Below are 13,921 nucleotides of genomic sequence, written 5' to 3' on the forward strand. Positions count from 1 at the left end.
TTGTAAAAGAAGAGGCATAGCATTGCGGCATATTTTGTAGATACTGTAGGCTTAGGCTTCCCATTACATTGTATGTAACAACAATCATCTCACACATACAAGCAGCAGCTTACAACTGAATTTCAAAAATGTCTACATTTTTAAGTGCTAATAAATGATGAGGACAACATTCGAAAAAGTTTCGTAAGTATATTCATTCCGAATATGGTAACTCTTGAATGCCAACAAGTAATTAATATCGCCAAACAACAATATCATTCAAATTCCCCTAAATGATTGAACAATCTAATCAATGAATCCTTCTAATGACCTAGAACTTGTATCTGCTTTCAACTGATCGATCAGCAACCTGATAAATTGTCCAACTGCATCGACATACTTGTTCCACAATCAGGATCTACTTTCATAAACTTCCATACGTTTATCTGCCATTGTAACAAAAAATGGACAATGCATTAGTTTTTTACTACACTAGGAACCATCAATACGCATCCATGCCCATTTTCATAACTATCAAGTGAATACTGTCTACCATTTTGTATGGATGAACAGAAACATATCTATCTCTTACCAGATGAAATAGAAACCCCTTCCCTCGGTCATACTGTAATCCAACCCAATCCCAAACCGGACAGACACTGTTCAACATAATCACTTAACTGACCCCTAAGATGCACCTATTTATGCATACGGAGCACAGAATGTCGTGAGTCTTGAGATGATCCAACCCATTCCCATCCCCCTTTCTCACCCACATTCAGAAGAGCCAGGGGGAACAATGCACAAACAGCTACAACGCAAGTCCAATTCTTCTTCTATGGGACCTCTCACATTCAAATTACAAACCTACCTTGAACTAATGATCTGGAACCATTGAGAGAGATCCAATGCTGTCAACTAGAATTTTGATTCTGGTCAAGATAGGTTTCCAACTGTCCTGTTGCTGCCAAGATAAGACCTACAGTTGCAATGTCACATGTGTCAACTCAAGTACAGAGATCCAAGGACTGGGTAGAAATCGACCGAATAAAAATGAGAATTGTAATAGACAAGTCTATTCCGACACAAACATGTCCAATAATCTCTCCACTTTGAGTAATATAGATCTGCGCTACATGGTAATTCCATGATGGATGCCATAGTGTTCACATGTTGCCAAGTAAGAACAGTAAATGTAAGTCTATGACATCTATGGTTCACTTGTGTGTCAAAGTACCTAAAAATAGAGGAGAGGGCCTCCCAGGCCGTGATTTAAATTCTGGATGAAATTGCACTCCTACATAGAATGGATGACTTGGAAGCTCTAAAATCTGCAGAAGAGAAAAATACCAGAACAAACACAAATCTTGTAAAAAATAAATCTTCAAAGTCAAATACTATTCAGTAAATGATAAGAAAGGAATTTTTGCAATAATAACCAAGTAAATTCTGACAATGCTCAAGTTCAACAAAGCATCAAACTCAGCAGAAAACCCACCTCCATTCGTCTCCCACTGTCATCCTTCCCTACAAATTTCAGGCCAGCTTCTTCAAGAACTCCAATAACATCTGGGTTCACCTGCATCATGATGAAATAAGACCATGTACACTACGTAAAACATGCTTCTGAAACATCATGTTTTTCACCTAAATAAATTTACAACAAACCTCATATCTGTGCCTGTGGCGTTCATCCACATACTCTGAGTTATGGTACCTAGCAATTGATAGCAATAACACATCAGGCATGTAACCTATACTCTTAAACATGGAGAACTTTAAAGTGGTCTTGTGGGATTAGTTTTGACAAAAGCAACTGCAGACACAACACATAGCGGAGAGGTCATCAAAGGCCGCATGCAAAATAGTACGTTGACCAAGAAAGTTCAAAATTTTACAGTATAAATGCAATAAAGTTCTATAGCTTGTGCCATGTGTCCTTTTCAGACCGACAGACTTGGAAGTTGGAACACATGGCACATGCATTGATTTTACAGTATAAATGCAGCAGAGGTACCTGAAGTTATAACTTCATTTTGCAGTAACTAGCCGGCTATTCTATGATTTCTAAATTGAACACAGTTATAGATATTGCACATACAGCTTTGAAGTAGTGCAATCAGGAGCTTGGAAAAGTGTTCTTCTGGATCCCAGTCTCATTGTGCTTCCCATGTGTGTTCTTGATCCCTTTACACATAAAAAAATTAACTGTCACGGGGCGAAGGTTGAAGCCATACTTATTTTAAAATTAAAGAGGTAAACATCACCATAAATTTGTACCTCAGGCATAAAAATTACAACAGGATTTGGTGTCTGTGCATCAAACTCTGTGCTGTCTGCCCTTTCTAAACCCAAAACCTAAAACAAGTAATTAAAGTAGGGATGATATATGATCTTAAATAAAGAATAAAACCTGTTAGTTAAGCAAACGTTGCTTACAGATCTCGCAAATTCAATCACTGAAATCTGCATGCCCAAACAAATCCCAAGATAAGGAACATTGTTCTCTCTGGCATACTTTGCAGCTAATATCATACCTCTCACACCACGATCTCCAAATCCACCAGGAACCAAGACACATGCTGCATTCTGCAAATATAGAATAGATCACAACATAAACTGTACAACAGGCTAGGGGACGATAATTTAGCTTAAAGAATACCTTTAGGGTCCCCCATGCAGCAGCATGTGCTTCTGGTATCTGTATGAAAAACAAATCTTAAGAAAAGACAAAATAATAGACTTAAAACCAAATTCTGCAAAAAGAGGAGTGTAATGGTTCAATACCAGTTTGGCACTATCATCTTCAAGGTCAGAAGCAGCAATCCAGTCAATTGATGGCTTTAAAGAACAAGCAACACAAGCATGCAGAAGGGCCTGCGAGACAAATTTAGCAAAATATTATATTTTGGGGTCCAGATTGCCATATTGTTCAGAATTATATATCAGCAAGCATTTATGGTAAAATACATGAATAGGCAGTGAATTATTAACATATATAATCTAATAAGCATGCATTGCAAAAGGAGCCATACACTCATATTTGCACTACAACATGCAATAGCTAAATTTTTTCATGAAAAATTGCTAATGAATTCCACAATCTTAGTAGAGATACACCATCCTATGACCCTTCCTAATAATAGAATAGAAGCTACCACTGCACCTTTACTACGGACAAGTAAGAATCTGCAAGGCCCACATACTTCCCCACCATGGCAATCCTCACCTGCAAATATAAAATTCTCATGTGGTGAATGAAAAAACCAAAAGAGAGAATGTTTGAAAATTGAGCATGGCACTATTATTTAATAATACTAACGGAATTGGTGAGGTTATCATAAGTCTCTGCCATCTTGGTCCAATCTCTTAAATCAGGAGGCCTGGCAATGCTGAAACAGAAAATTAAACACTGGTAACTTAACATAGCCAAACTTCATGCTGTTTGCCTTCCTAAATTTAGGCAGCATTCCGAGAGAGCACATATATCAACTAAAAGAATCCAAGTCGGACAGTATTCTATAAAGAGATTGCCTTGGCATCATTACACAAGAAGAATTTAAATAAGCTGATGCTGATCAACAATCGAGCACAAAAGTTGAAGCCTTATATGTGAAGTAATGGTGAGAACATACCTTAGTAGATTTAGTTGTTGAAGAATTGAATGATGAGCGTTTTGATTCTGAACAACGATTTAGAACAATAGTTTAGATAAAATTTTGAAATAAAGTATGAAGCCACCAAGGAGACAGATAATTGTTATTGAACCCACCCTAAGTAAGAGAGGAACATGCCAAATGTTTGGTACATCATGGATATTAAGAATATTACCAGCCTGTAAAAAAGCGTAAATGAAATTTAAAATTTGTAATCAGAAAATGAAGTTTGATTAAAGAAATTTAGAAAAAAGGCCACATAGAATTTATTCAGCAACAACTTACTGTAACATGACAAAATTGTGAAAGTTTCTGCTTAGTATTTTCCAACAAAGGCTGCAATGCAGTCACACAAAAAAAAAAAAAAAAATATGTATTATATCTGCACAAAAATTAACCTTGGCAAAATAATGGTAGAGTAAAGCACAAGGGGAGTCGGGTGATCTCACTGCACCAATGTAGGTGTCCAAGCAAGTCTTAAATGGAAACTAAAGAAAAGCTTATAAGGTTAATAGATAGGTGAAATGAGGTACCTCTGCAGAGCGACATGCTAATAGATGAGGAGTCAAGCCTAATGCTCTTAGTTCCCGCACACTATGTTGCGTAGGCTTTGTTTTCTGCATTAATTACAAACACAAAAAGAAAGTAAGAAACATACAAAATTAAGCAAATTCTTTGTAAAATATAATCCATTTTGATTCTAAACTTACAAGCTTGTATGAGGAATTAATGAAGAAACGTAACACTCAATAATTAAGTAGAGGGATCTTACTTGCTCTCCAACAACACCCAGCACTGGTATCAGGCTCACATGAATAAGACAGAAGTTCTCTTGCCCTGACAAAAGAATTAAATCAACAACAGCAATGATCATTTAACATCAATGTAATTCCAGATGAAATTGCACATCAACTCCAAAGGGAAATCGTTAGTTACTTTTAAATCTGGATAAGCATTGTTTCATCGCATCTATACCCCGGCCAACAAAAATACAAAAAAGCACCACATAGAGTCCCAATAATATTATCAATTTTATTATTGCAAAGCTGCTCATAACATATCAGACCATAAATCTAAACAATACCTAAACCGTACGTACCGCGTATTCCTAGAGCAGTCATTGGAAGATATATATTGATCACACAGCATAGAAACATGATAAACAATTGGAAGCCAACATATGGGTGGAGAAATTATCTCATAAGCAGTATAAAAAAAAATTCCTCAAAAGAACAGAATAAACCACAACCTTACCAACTGAAAAGGACAATTGGCGCAGAGCCTCAATGAATGGCATTGATTCAATGTCACCTAAGAAGAAAGAAGAATTATTGTCTTTGTACATAAACACAGAGAAAGAATAATGAAGCATGTATTGCATCTATGTATTGACTATTGCTTACCCACAGTCCCTCCCAACTCTATCACGCAAACATCTGCAGGGCCCTCTTTTCCATCCACAGGAATGACTGAAACGGATTCGATCCATGTCTTAATGGCATCAGTTATGTGTGGAACCACCTAAATCGACTCAAAATCACGAAAGAAAGGCAGTCATCAGCGTTCAATGCAATTGAAGCAAAAAAGAAAAGGTACGATTTATGAACATTGTGATTTTGTATCATCACCTGAACAGTCTTGCCAAGGTAATCACCTCTGCGCTCCTTCTCAAGAACAGACTACACGGAACAAAACAATAAAAATAAAAAATGTCAAAATAAAAGTGATGAAATGGAAGACAGACAAACACCCCTTGTTATTAGAAGCACCTGATATATCTTGCCAGTGGTAATGTTGTTATCCCTAGTAAGAGTTACATCTAGGAAGCGTTCATAGTTGCCCAGGTCCAAATCAACCTACAATTACGATTAGAGATTAAACAAACCCAGCAGCATGAAGAGTAAAGATAACGCGGATTTGATACGTATTGAAGAAATTAGCAAGGTCAATGGTTACCTCTCCGCCGTCGTCAAGAACAAAAACCTCACCGTGCTCAAAGGGAGACATGGTGCCGGCATCTGTGTTCAAGTATGGATCTGCAGCAGCAGATGGGTAGAGCAAATCAAATCAAATCAGATTGAAGAGAAGAGATGATTAAGTAGTAAAAGCAAAAAGGAAGGAAGGAATAAAGAGAAGGAACCGATTTTGATGGAGGTGACGCGAAGGCCGCAGGCTTTGAGGACGACGCCGATGCTGCTGGCGGTGACGCCTTTGCCCAGCCCACTGACCACCCCGCCTGTAACCAACACGTACTTCATCAGGAGCACACTCTCCTCCCTTCCCTCCCTTCCCTCCCTCTCACTTGTATTTTCCAGGCCAAATGTTTGTGTCTATGTCTGAGCGGGAAACGCTAAGGAAGAGTGGAGCGGGCGGGGGCAGTGCCAGTGCCTGCCTTTTTATATCATAATCATACCTGCTATCATATCATATGATGGAGATGGGATGCTCAGAGTTGTATCCTGACATCTAAACAAGTTTCTCTTTTATGCGAATATGTAGGATTGGTTCATATTCTTTTGTCTTTCCATCGGTTAAATATATATAACAAGGCTGTTCATTTTATTCCCTTGTCCTAATTAAGGACCGTCCTCATGTTTGTTGTTGATTTAAAGTTAATATCAGCGCTTGCTAGTTGCTGCTGAGTGTGGGAGGAATAATCCCAATTCCTCCGGCTTCCATCCCACTTCCATAGTATTTAGTAAGTGCGTTTCTTTTTCTTGCTCCGACATCCATCTCAACATTTTTTATTTCACTTTCACTCTGTTGTAACACCATTTAGATTTCATTTTATCTCATTTAATCTATAAATATAATCGCAACGAGCATTTTGCCACGCAATTTCAATACATAGCGTCACATTTCAAATTCAACTGACGAATCAACTTTCTTTAACCATTCATATATCATTATCTTGCGGGTTAACAAGACAAGGCCTTGAGTTATCTTTATTTTCCGCCCGCTACATGAACTTCATCAATCGTATCTACTTTACACCATTAACTCCCATTCCCATATGAAAGGAATTCAATTTTGTGATTATTGGGCTTGGGGGAATGGCCCAGTGGATCTTCAATTGGGTTTTTTCCCTTAAGTTATGTAGCCCAGTAATCGCCCTTCCCTTAGGAAATTGGTGAAACATGAATGGAAATAATAAATAAAGTAAAAATTCCGTGAAAAGAGCGAGAGCAGGCTGTCAAATGCGTCCGGAGTCGAGCTCATCGGGCGGGGGTAGAGGCGGAGGAGCAGTAGGTAGTGGTGGTGGTGGTGGTGGTGGCCCAGAGATAGAATCTTCATCATCTACAAATGCATCGGCTGCATCAACTTCATCGTCTTCTTCACCATCTCCATCTGGGAAGCGGAGCAGAGATCCTGAAGATGCGGTTTACCTCGACAATTTCCACTCTCACAAGCGTTATCTCAGCGAGGTTTCCTTTTCTTTTCATTTCTTTACTTTATTTAATGGAATCGAACTAAAGAATCTACCTTTTCCTTTCAAGAATGAAAATTTACTGCCTCTGAATTCTCATTCATTTCCATCACAATTGAATTCATTCACGAGGCCTTATTTTGTTAGTGTTTCAAGTGAAATTAGTCCTTCATTCTCATTACTCACTTGTTTGCTGTGCACTGCACTAGTGCAGATTATGGCATCTAGTTTGAATGGACTCACTGTTGGAGACCCACTCCCTCTCCCTGACAATCTCATGGAATCTCCAGCAAGGTCTGATACCATGTTTTATCCAAGGTTACTTCTTCTCACACACTCATATCGAACTTGTCAATCACTTTCCATAACATCGACATATGCTTTTGGAACCTTCTCAAATGAAATACTCCTTCCGCATACATAACTAACTGCCATTCTTCTCCGTCATTCACTCATTGTTATGATAACCTTGTGCTTCACATTTAGACTTTGTATGTTTTAAGTTGCCTAGTTTCACAGGTCGTAGGTGCTATTGCATCTTTCTATATTAGTTCAGCCTCTTTTTTGGGTAAACATACCTTGCATTTATGAGTTATTCCAATCTAATCCAATCCGATAGACCACACGAGGCCTGTAAAACATCTTACGACTGCAGGTTCGTGTTCAGGGTTTCTTGGGTTATGGCACTCAATGTTTTGTATTTTCTTTGACTTATTTCCTATTCTGTTCTTCTTGTTTTTTCCCCGAATTTGGTTTGTTGGTGATATCATACAACTCAAACAGAATAGGCCATCTGATGGTATAGACTGTATAGTTTCGAGTGGATGTGATCGTGATGCACTCATATAAGCTTCCTTTTGCAAGAGTGTAATCGTACTTTTAACCGTCTTCCTTTGGGCCTTTGCTTAAGTGGTAAACCAAAAGGTGAGTTTGGTACTTCATGTGGCTGCTTAAAATTTTCATTTTTGTCTTCAGTCATCCAATATAGATTTGCTTATTGTGGTAATTGTTGATTTTCCACATAAGTTAACAACTTGAATTGTATTTGTATTGTTTATCCATATGTAAGGCATTAGTATGCCTTCACCAAATTTTATCTCCTTTCCTTCAAGTCAATTTTTTTCTCTTTGTTTGATCGGGCCTCGGTTGTTCCCCTTCCCAGGGAACCTTCAAGTCATTGTTTTCCACATTACATTAAACAGGAGTTCTCTTAATAATCATGTGCATGCTTTCTCCATCTTGATTCTTCCTGATAAAGAGAAAATTGTGTTTCCTTTATTATGCAGATCTGATTTTTCATTATATTTTCACAACTTTTTGCTTCCAGGGATGAGATGTCCTTACAATATTCACCAATGTCAGAGGACTCAGATGACCCTCGATTTTGTGAGAACCCCATAAATACTTGCTCCTCCCAACCTGATAGTGTTCCCTCTAGTCCCGTCTCTCCCTATAGGTACCAAAAATTTCCTCCCACCTGTCCGAGCACTTCACATGGCTGCACTGTCACTAATTTCAACGGCTCCCAGCCTCGTCAGCTAGGCTCTGATTCAGAGGGGCGATTCCCGTCATCACCTAGTGATATTTGTCACTCAGCTGACTTAAGGAGGGCTGCACTCTTGCGGTCTGTGCAAATGAGAACACAACCTGCTGGCCCTCCGTCGTATGAGTTGGAGTTTGGTTCAGGGCAAGAGCCTGTATCCAATATTGAAGCTGAAGAGCAGCCATGTTCCTACATGAAGTCTTTAGTTGATGAGAGGGAATATCCGATTGCAGGGTGTTCTTCTATGGGTATCACAGAGCCTGATTTTAAACGAGAGAAATCATGCAGGATGTTGGATATGGATGTGAAAGGGATTGATTCTGCAGATTAAGTGCTTGCTTCAGTGATGTTAGATACATACTTGATATGCAGAATCTGGAGTGCAAGATGAGCACTTAGGCTTTCCCCTTGTTTTAAATAAACAGAGGGGGCATCATGAAGTCACATATTTTCTTGCCAACTGTCGGGGGTTCTTTTCTGGGAAAATGGCCATTGTCGAAGAATTTTAAACAGGCGGAGAATCGGTTACCCTGCTGTTATGTGGAAGAAGGTGAAAGGTTTATTTGTTTCCTTTGTTTCCTTTGTGCTAGGGACCGCTTATCTAACGGTCGTGAGATTATTGTAAAGTAAATTAATCATTTGCCATTGTTAAGCTGGTCTATTAAGATTACGATTCTCATTTCGCCCCCACTTGTAAGCGAACTAGAGCAATGATTGAATGGCAATGGATGATTAAAGATAATAATATGATAATTGATTTATCAATAACCCTTCTGTCCGTACAAAATATTGCCTCGGTCACAAGTACATGCAGCCATCTAGTTTTGGGTCAGCAACGTCAAGAAAGTGTGGCCGGTCAGTCCTGTTAATCATAAACCAAACAAATTCGGCATCTATTCGTAATTCTGCTAATATGTAATGCATTTACTAAAACTATGTATGGTAGGGGGCCAGGGGCGGGGGCATAATTTGCCAACTCGGTCGTTGTGAATACTAGTGGGTGTGGGTGGTGTGAGGATGAGCCTCCCCCTCAATGTGCAACAAGGCGTTATGCAGACACTCCAAGTCTTGTATGCACACTGTCTTCCTTGTGACTTCCCTTCTTACGTCCGCCAGTTGACGGCTTATCTCCAATCTCAAATCATGGTTCGCATTGCTTTGCTTGCTCCTCACTTCAGCGGAGGAGTCTCTTCCATGTAAATCAGCTGACCACTTGTGACCGTTCACCATCGTCTCATTCAATCTGACATCCATAGCCACAAAATACCAGAACTAAGCATGGGAAACTATTCATTAAAACAAAATCAATATCTCAAAACAATTAATAAGGTAAAAATTCTATCTAATGGAGCATCTAGACTTCAACAATCACTGTAATGCACTCTTCACTATTCCATCCGAATACACACAACCAAAAATATATGATATTATACATACAAAAAATCCAAGGAGAAAAGAGTATGACAGACACTCGTCCTATCTGTATGTGTCCAGTAGTTTCCAGATTAAAAAATAGAAATGCAATGCTATTGATGAAGGTACAATGCAAACGCAATCAAGAAAAGAAATGTAAGTATTTTCTTACTTTTTGATTATGCGTTTTATGCCTGCCTTGTTTTTCACGCTAAACAAGGCGTCAACTGCATCTTCTTTTGTCCTCACAAGCCCCTCTAAGCTACCACAAGACGTGCACATTGAGTGCACCGCAGAGTCCGTTGTCTCCGAATTGATATTGGTAATTCTAATGGTAACTTCCTCTTCCTCCTCCGGTGGATCAATTGAACGACCAAAACTCTGTACAACAGCCTCCCAATCCGAACCTGCTCTTTTGAAGCATGGGCATTAAATAATTATCCAGAAACCATGGAAAATGGAAAGGGACTATGGGGGTTATTCAACAGTTCAAGGGTAAACGACAAGGTATATGACATATTCGTAAAAGTGGGCAGGGCCTCTTTTAATAGGGAAGGTTGATTGCAGATATGTTCTCACTACAATAGTAACAGATGGGAAGGTCATATTTTTTTCAATGCATAAATAAATATTGTTGTTATTGTTGCAGCTGTCAATGTAGAAAGAAATGGTTGGACAAAGTTACCCAGTTTTGAGGAATTATCTTTCAATCTGATGCGGCTTTCTGAAGGCATTCGGGAAGGTCTTTTTGTACGATTAGTTTTCTGCTTGAAATGGAATTTGTAAGAAAACATGGCATGTTTCATTTCAGCAATATTCATGAAACCGCAAGCAGAGGTAATATCTCTACAGTGCACATGCGTTCTGAGTAACAAAACCGAAGCCAAATGCATACACACGCAACAAGACAGAGTAATGAATGTACGAGGTTGGGGCTTTATGAACATACCAAATAAGGCTCAGGCTTCTCCGTCATCAACTTCAACTTCCGAGCATGAGTTGGAGCTTTAGGCACTGGGGAGCCCAATTCGGAGAAGGTGTCATCTTCAGAAGTTGAAGAATGAAAAGACCGGGGGAACGTTGTTATGCAAGATAAAGCCCTATTCCTCGCAGATAATGGGTTGAAAGAAAAATCTATGGTGGCATGACATCTTCCATCGAAACAATAAGTTAATATATTTCAGAAGCTTCAAACAGAAACTGACAAGCTATGATTCAAGTAGAAAGGGCAGTGGAATTCAATTCATCGTTGTGGTTGACACTTGACAGAAGTGAAAACGTCAAAAGTGAAAATTTCAATGTATAACAAGTGAGGACTTTTGTAGAAACATACTCCCCTTGAACCTGACAATTCTGAGGAAGTAGAACTACATACATTGCTTAAACAGAAATTAGAAACCATGTCAACCATACAATCATTAAAGTTTTGCCATCCCCATATTATGTTTATTTACAGATTTGTCATTCAGAAAGTATGCATCAAATAATGCAACGCCACGCCTTGATAAGGATTCATTCAAAATAGATAAATATATTTAGAAAACTGAGGTCAGATTCGGAAGTAATTACCGAAGAAGCTTTGCTGCGAATGAAACGAAGAGCTCTTCACCTGTAAAGTATGAAATGAATGTTTAGAAATCATAATCTATTCTATCGAGTTTTGAAGCCAAAGTAATAGCTAATGGCTGAGTGAGAGAGAGGGAGAGGGAGAGAGAAAGAGGGAGAAGCCTTTTTACCAGTGGTAGTGAAGGCTCCGATGCGATTTGGCTTCAACCTCAACATTCCCACTCCCTCCGCACTCCGCAGCCAACAGTGGTGTCGTCCACCGCCAGCAGCCGCGCTAAAGGCTAAACGGGTGACCAGTTCCTTAAACTTGGGCTTTCTTATTTGAGACCTAGGTCAGTAGCCCATTCTCAATCTCCGAACGATATTGCCACAGAGAATCTAAGCCCACAATACGTTCTTAAGTTTTGCCCATAGAAAATTAAAATCAAAATTTAATTACTTTTTGTATGTTTGAAAGTGTTTTCGGACTATTAAATACTATCATATCGTTTAAAATAATTAAAAATATTTTTATACAATAAAAAATCTTCTGATAGCGATTGGCAGCAGTTAAAAGCGATCTTCAAGTGCTTTCTAAAAGTATTTCTTGCATAAAAATACACAAGCATTCTGATTTAGGGAGGGCATCTACTAATGAGGCTCGTTTCGTATGTTGGAATAAATTAGAATAAATAACTCAGTTTTAAAAGATTAAGAGAGAATTAGATACGAAGAAAACACATCTCTTCTAATCCTACCAATTTAAAAATGATTAGAATGAATAAGTTTCATTCATGAGTAATCTATCTCTTATTTTTTATTTCTCTTCTCAACATACATTTTCATAAGGAATCGTCTATTCTAATTCAATCATACATGCCAAACGAGACCAAAAGCATCTCAAATTGACCCGTCGAACAACCTTTAAGAGGTCTAACTATCGACAACATTTCCTCACAGTAGAAGTCCTTCCTCTATAGTTATTTAACATAAAATATTAGGTCTTATAATTTTCAACTAATCATTTCATTTCATTTCTCGATCACTCGTTTTTTAATTTTTTATTAAAGGTAGACAAGACTTTATAAATTGGAAGACCAATATTATTTTGGACACGGACCATGAGCAAGCACTAAGCGCTAGTTGCGATCTTTTAAAAGGGAAGTGATTTTTGTAATTTCTAAACCTAATTATCTACTCATCTATTTAATTATTTCTATTAATTAATGAAACTCTCTTTGTCAACTAAAAGATGGTGAAAATAATACTACCTTTTATCCCACAAAAAAAATGATGGACAATAATGTAATTTCACAGGTCTAAATTTTACTGTTTTTTATTGAAGTCTCACCTACAGGTGATGTTAAAATATCTTCAATAAATACCTCCAATATTTAAATAAAAAAAGAAAACCAAAAACAAAAACCTCCCACTCCCTCCACTCCTTCCCATTTTCCAAAAAAATGTTATCATACACACAAAGTGTGTAGGCAAATATTAATGTTTATTAACTCAAGAGGGCTGGAGTAGAAGAAAAAAGAAACGATGATCACACGTCGTAGGGCGTGTGGTTATTATTTTCCTACAAAAATCTCTCCTCTTTGATGTGAAAATTTTCATTGTGACCAGAAAACGGATGGTACATCATGTGTTTTTATATATGTGGTGGGAAATTTTATTTTTTAAGTTATTAACTTTTCATTACACATATTCAATCATTTGTATAGTAACATGTGGTATATTACCACATATATCGGTCACATTGAAAAATCTTTCCTTTTTGATAGATGGAGATAACTAAAGAAACTATAGACACGTTTACCCAAAAAAAAAATGGAGTTTTAACGAAAAGGTTACAGTACTATTCACTTTAACGAAAAATCATATTTTTACACTAAAAAGTTAAACTTGATACTATTCACTTTACCCTTTATTTTGTCTTTATCCTTAAAACTAAAAGTTTTATAATCCTTTTCATTAATTTTTCTAAAAAATAACCGTAGACACCGTCGGTTTTTCTTAATGGGCCCTCTCCCTTCTTTCCATCATGTCAACCTCCTTCAAAAGTGCCCGACACATTTAGTTGTAATACATAAAAAGGAAGGATCTGGCAATTGTTGTTGGTATCCACTCTTGTCTTGAACGTGTATGCAGTGAGAATGCACGCACGCACGCGCATCTGGTCGATGTTGCCTTGCCTGTTTCTCCTAAATTATATTGGCCCGTTCACTCTTCATGCTCAATATATGTTAATCCACGATTTTGTTTTCATAAAATTGCTATTAATTAGAATGCGAACATTCAACTTGATCAAAATTATTTAACAATATATAGAGCAACACAAGATTATCATCATTC

General features: G+C 37.8%; 3 protein-coding genes across 5 annotated transcripts; 1 reads left to right on the forward strand and 2 right to left on the reverse strand.

Moving 5' to 3' along the window:
- Positions 1-10: 10 nt before the first annotated feature.
- On the reverse strand, positions 11-5,917 carry LOC137742139 (uncharacterized). Of its 2 annotated transcripts, XM_068481902.1 has the most exons (23): positions 5,776-5,917; positions 5,592-5,671; positions 5,405-5,491; positions 5,264-5,314; positions 5,039-5,156; positions 4,890-4,946; positions 4,408-4,472; positions 4,169-4,252; positions 3,921-3,971; positions 3,752-3,814; positions 3,615-3,661; positions 3,302-3,371; positions 3,146-3,208; positions 2,767-2,856; positions 2,642-2,680; positions 2,419-2,568; positions 2,260-2,337; positions 2,081-2,166; positions 1,648-1,696; positions 1,478-1,558; positions 1,217-1,310; positions 851-958; positions 16-425 (listed from the first exon to the last, which is right to left on the reverse strand). In XM_068481902.1, the coding sequence occupies exons 1-22, from the start codon at positions 5,891-5,893 to the stop codon at positions 894-896; spliced, it is 1,686 nt and encodes a 561-aa protein (XP_068338003.1). In that variant the 5' UTR covers positions 5,894-5,917; the 3' UTR covers positions 16-425; positions 851-893. The 2 variants fall into 2 exon arrangements, with proteins under 2 accessions (XP_068338004.1, XP_068338003.1); XM_068481903.1 differs by lacking the exons at positions 3,752-3,814; positions 3,921-3,971 and having other exon boundaries at positions 11-425.
- Positions 5,918-6,784: 867 nt separating this feature from the next.
- On the forward strand, positions 6,785-8,996 carry LOC137742282 (uncharacterized). Of its 2 annotated transcripts, none has more exons than XM_068482107.1 (3): positions 6,785-7,060; positions 7,277-7,380; positions 8,390-8,996. In XM_068482107.1, exons 1-3 carry the CDS (start codon positions 6,833-6,835, stop codon positions 8,934-8,936), a joined length of 879 nt encoding a protein of 292 aa, XP_068338208.1. In that variant the 5' UTR covers positions 6,785-6,832; the 3' UTR covers positions 8,937-8,996. The 2 variants fall into 2 exon arrangements, with proteins under 2 accessions (XP_068338208.1, XP_068338209.1); XM_068482108.1 differs by having other exon boundaries at positions 7,277-7,356.
- Positions 8,997-9,334: 338 nt separating this feature from the next.
- LOC137742284 (uncharacterized) lies at positions 9,335-11,878 on the reverse strand. Its single transcript, XM_068482109.1, has 6 exons — positions 11,755-11,878; positions 11,588-11,627; positions 10,968-11,169; positions 10,704-10,782; positions 10,191-10,425; positions 9,335-9,848 (listed from the first exon to the last, which is right to left on the reverse strand). Exons 1-6 carry the CDS (start codon positions 11,798-11,800, stop codon positions 9,599-9,601), a joined length of 852 nt encoding a protein of 283 aa, XP_068338210.1. The 5' UTR covers positions 11,801-11,878; the 3' UTR covers positions 9,335-9,598.
- Positions 11,879-13,921: the final 2,043 nt, after the last annotated feature.

The sequence above is a fragment of the Pyrus communis genome, chromosome 8 (genome assembly GCF_963583255.1).
Source record: "Pyrus communis chromosome 8, drPyrComm1.1, whole genome shotgun sequence".
In the NCBI taxonomy this organism is placed as follows: domain Eukaryota; kingdom Viridiplantae; phylum Streptophyta; class Magnoliopsida; order Rosales; family Rosaceae; genus Pyrus; species Pyrus communis.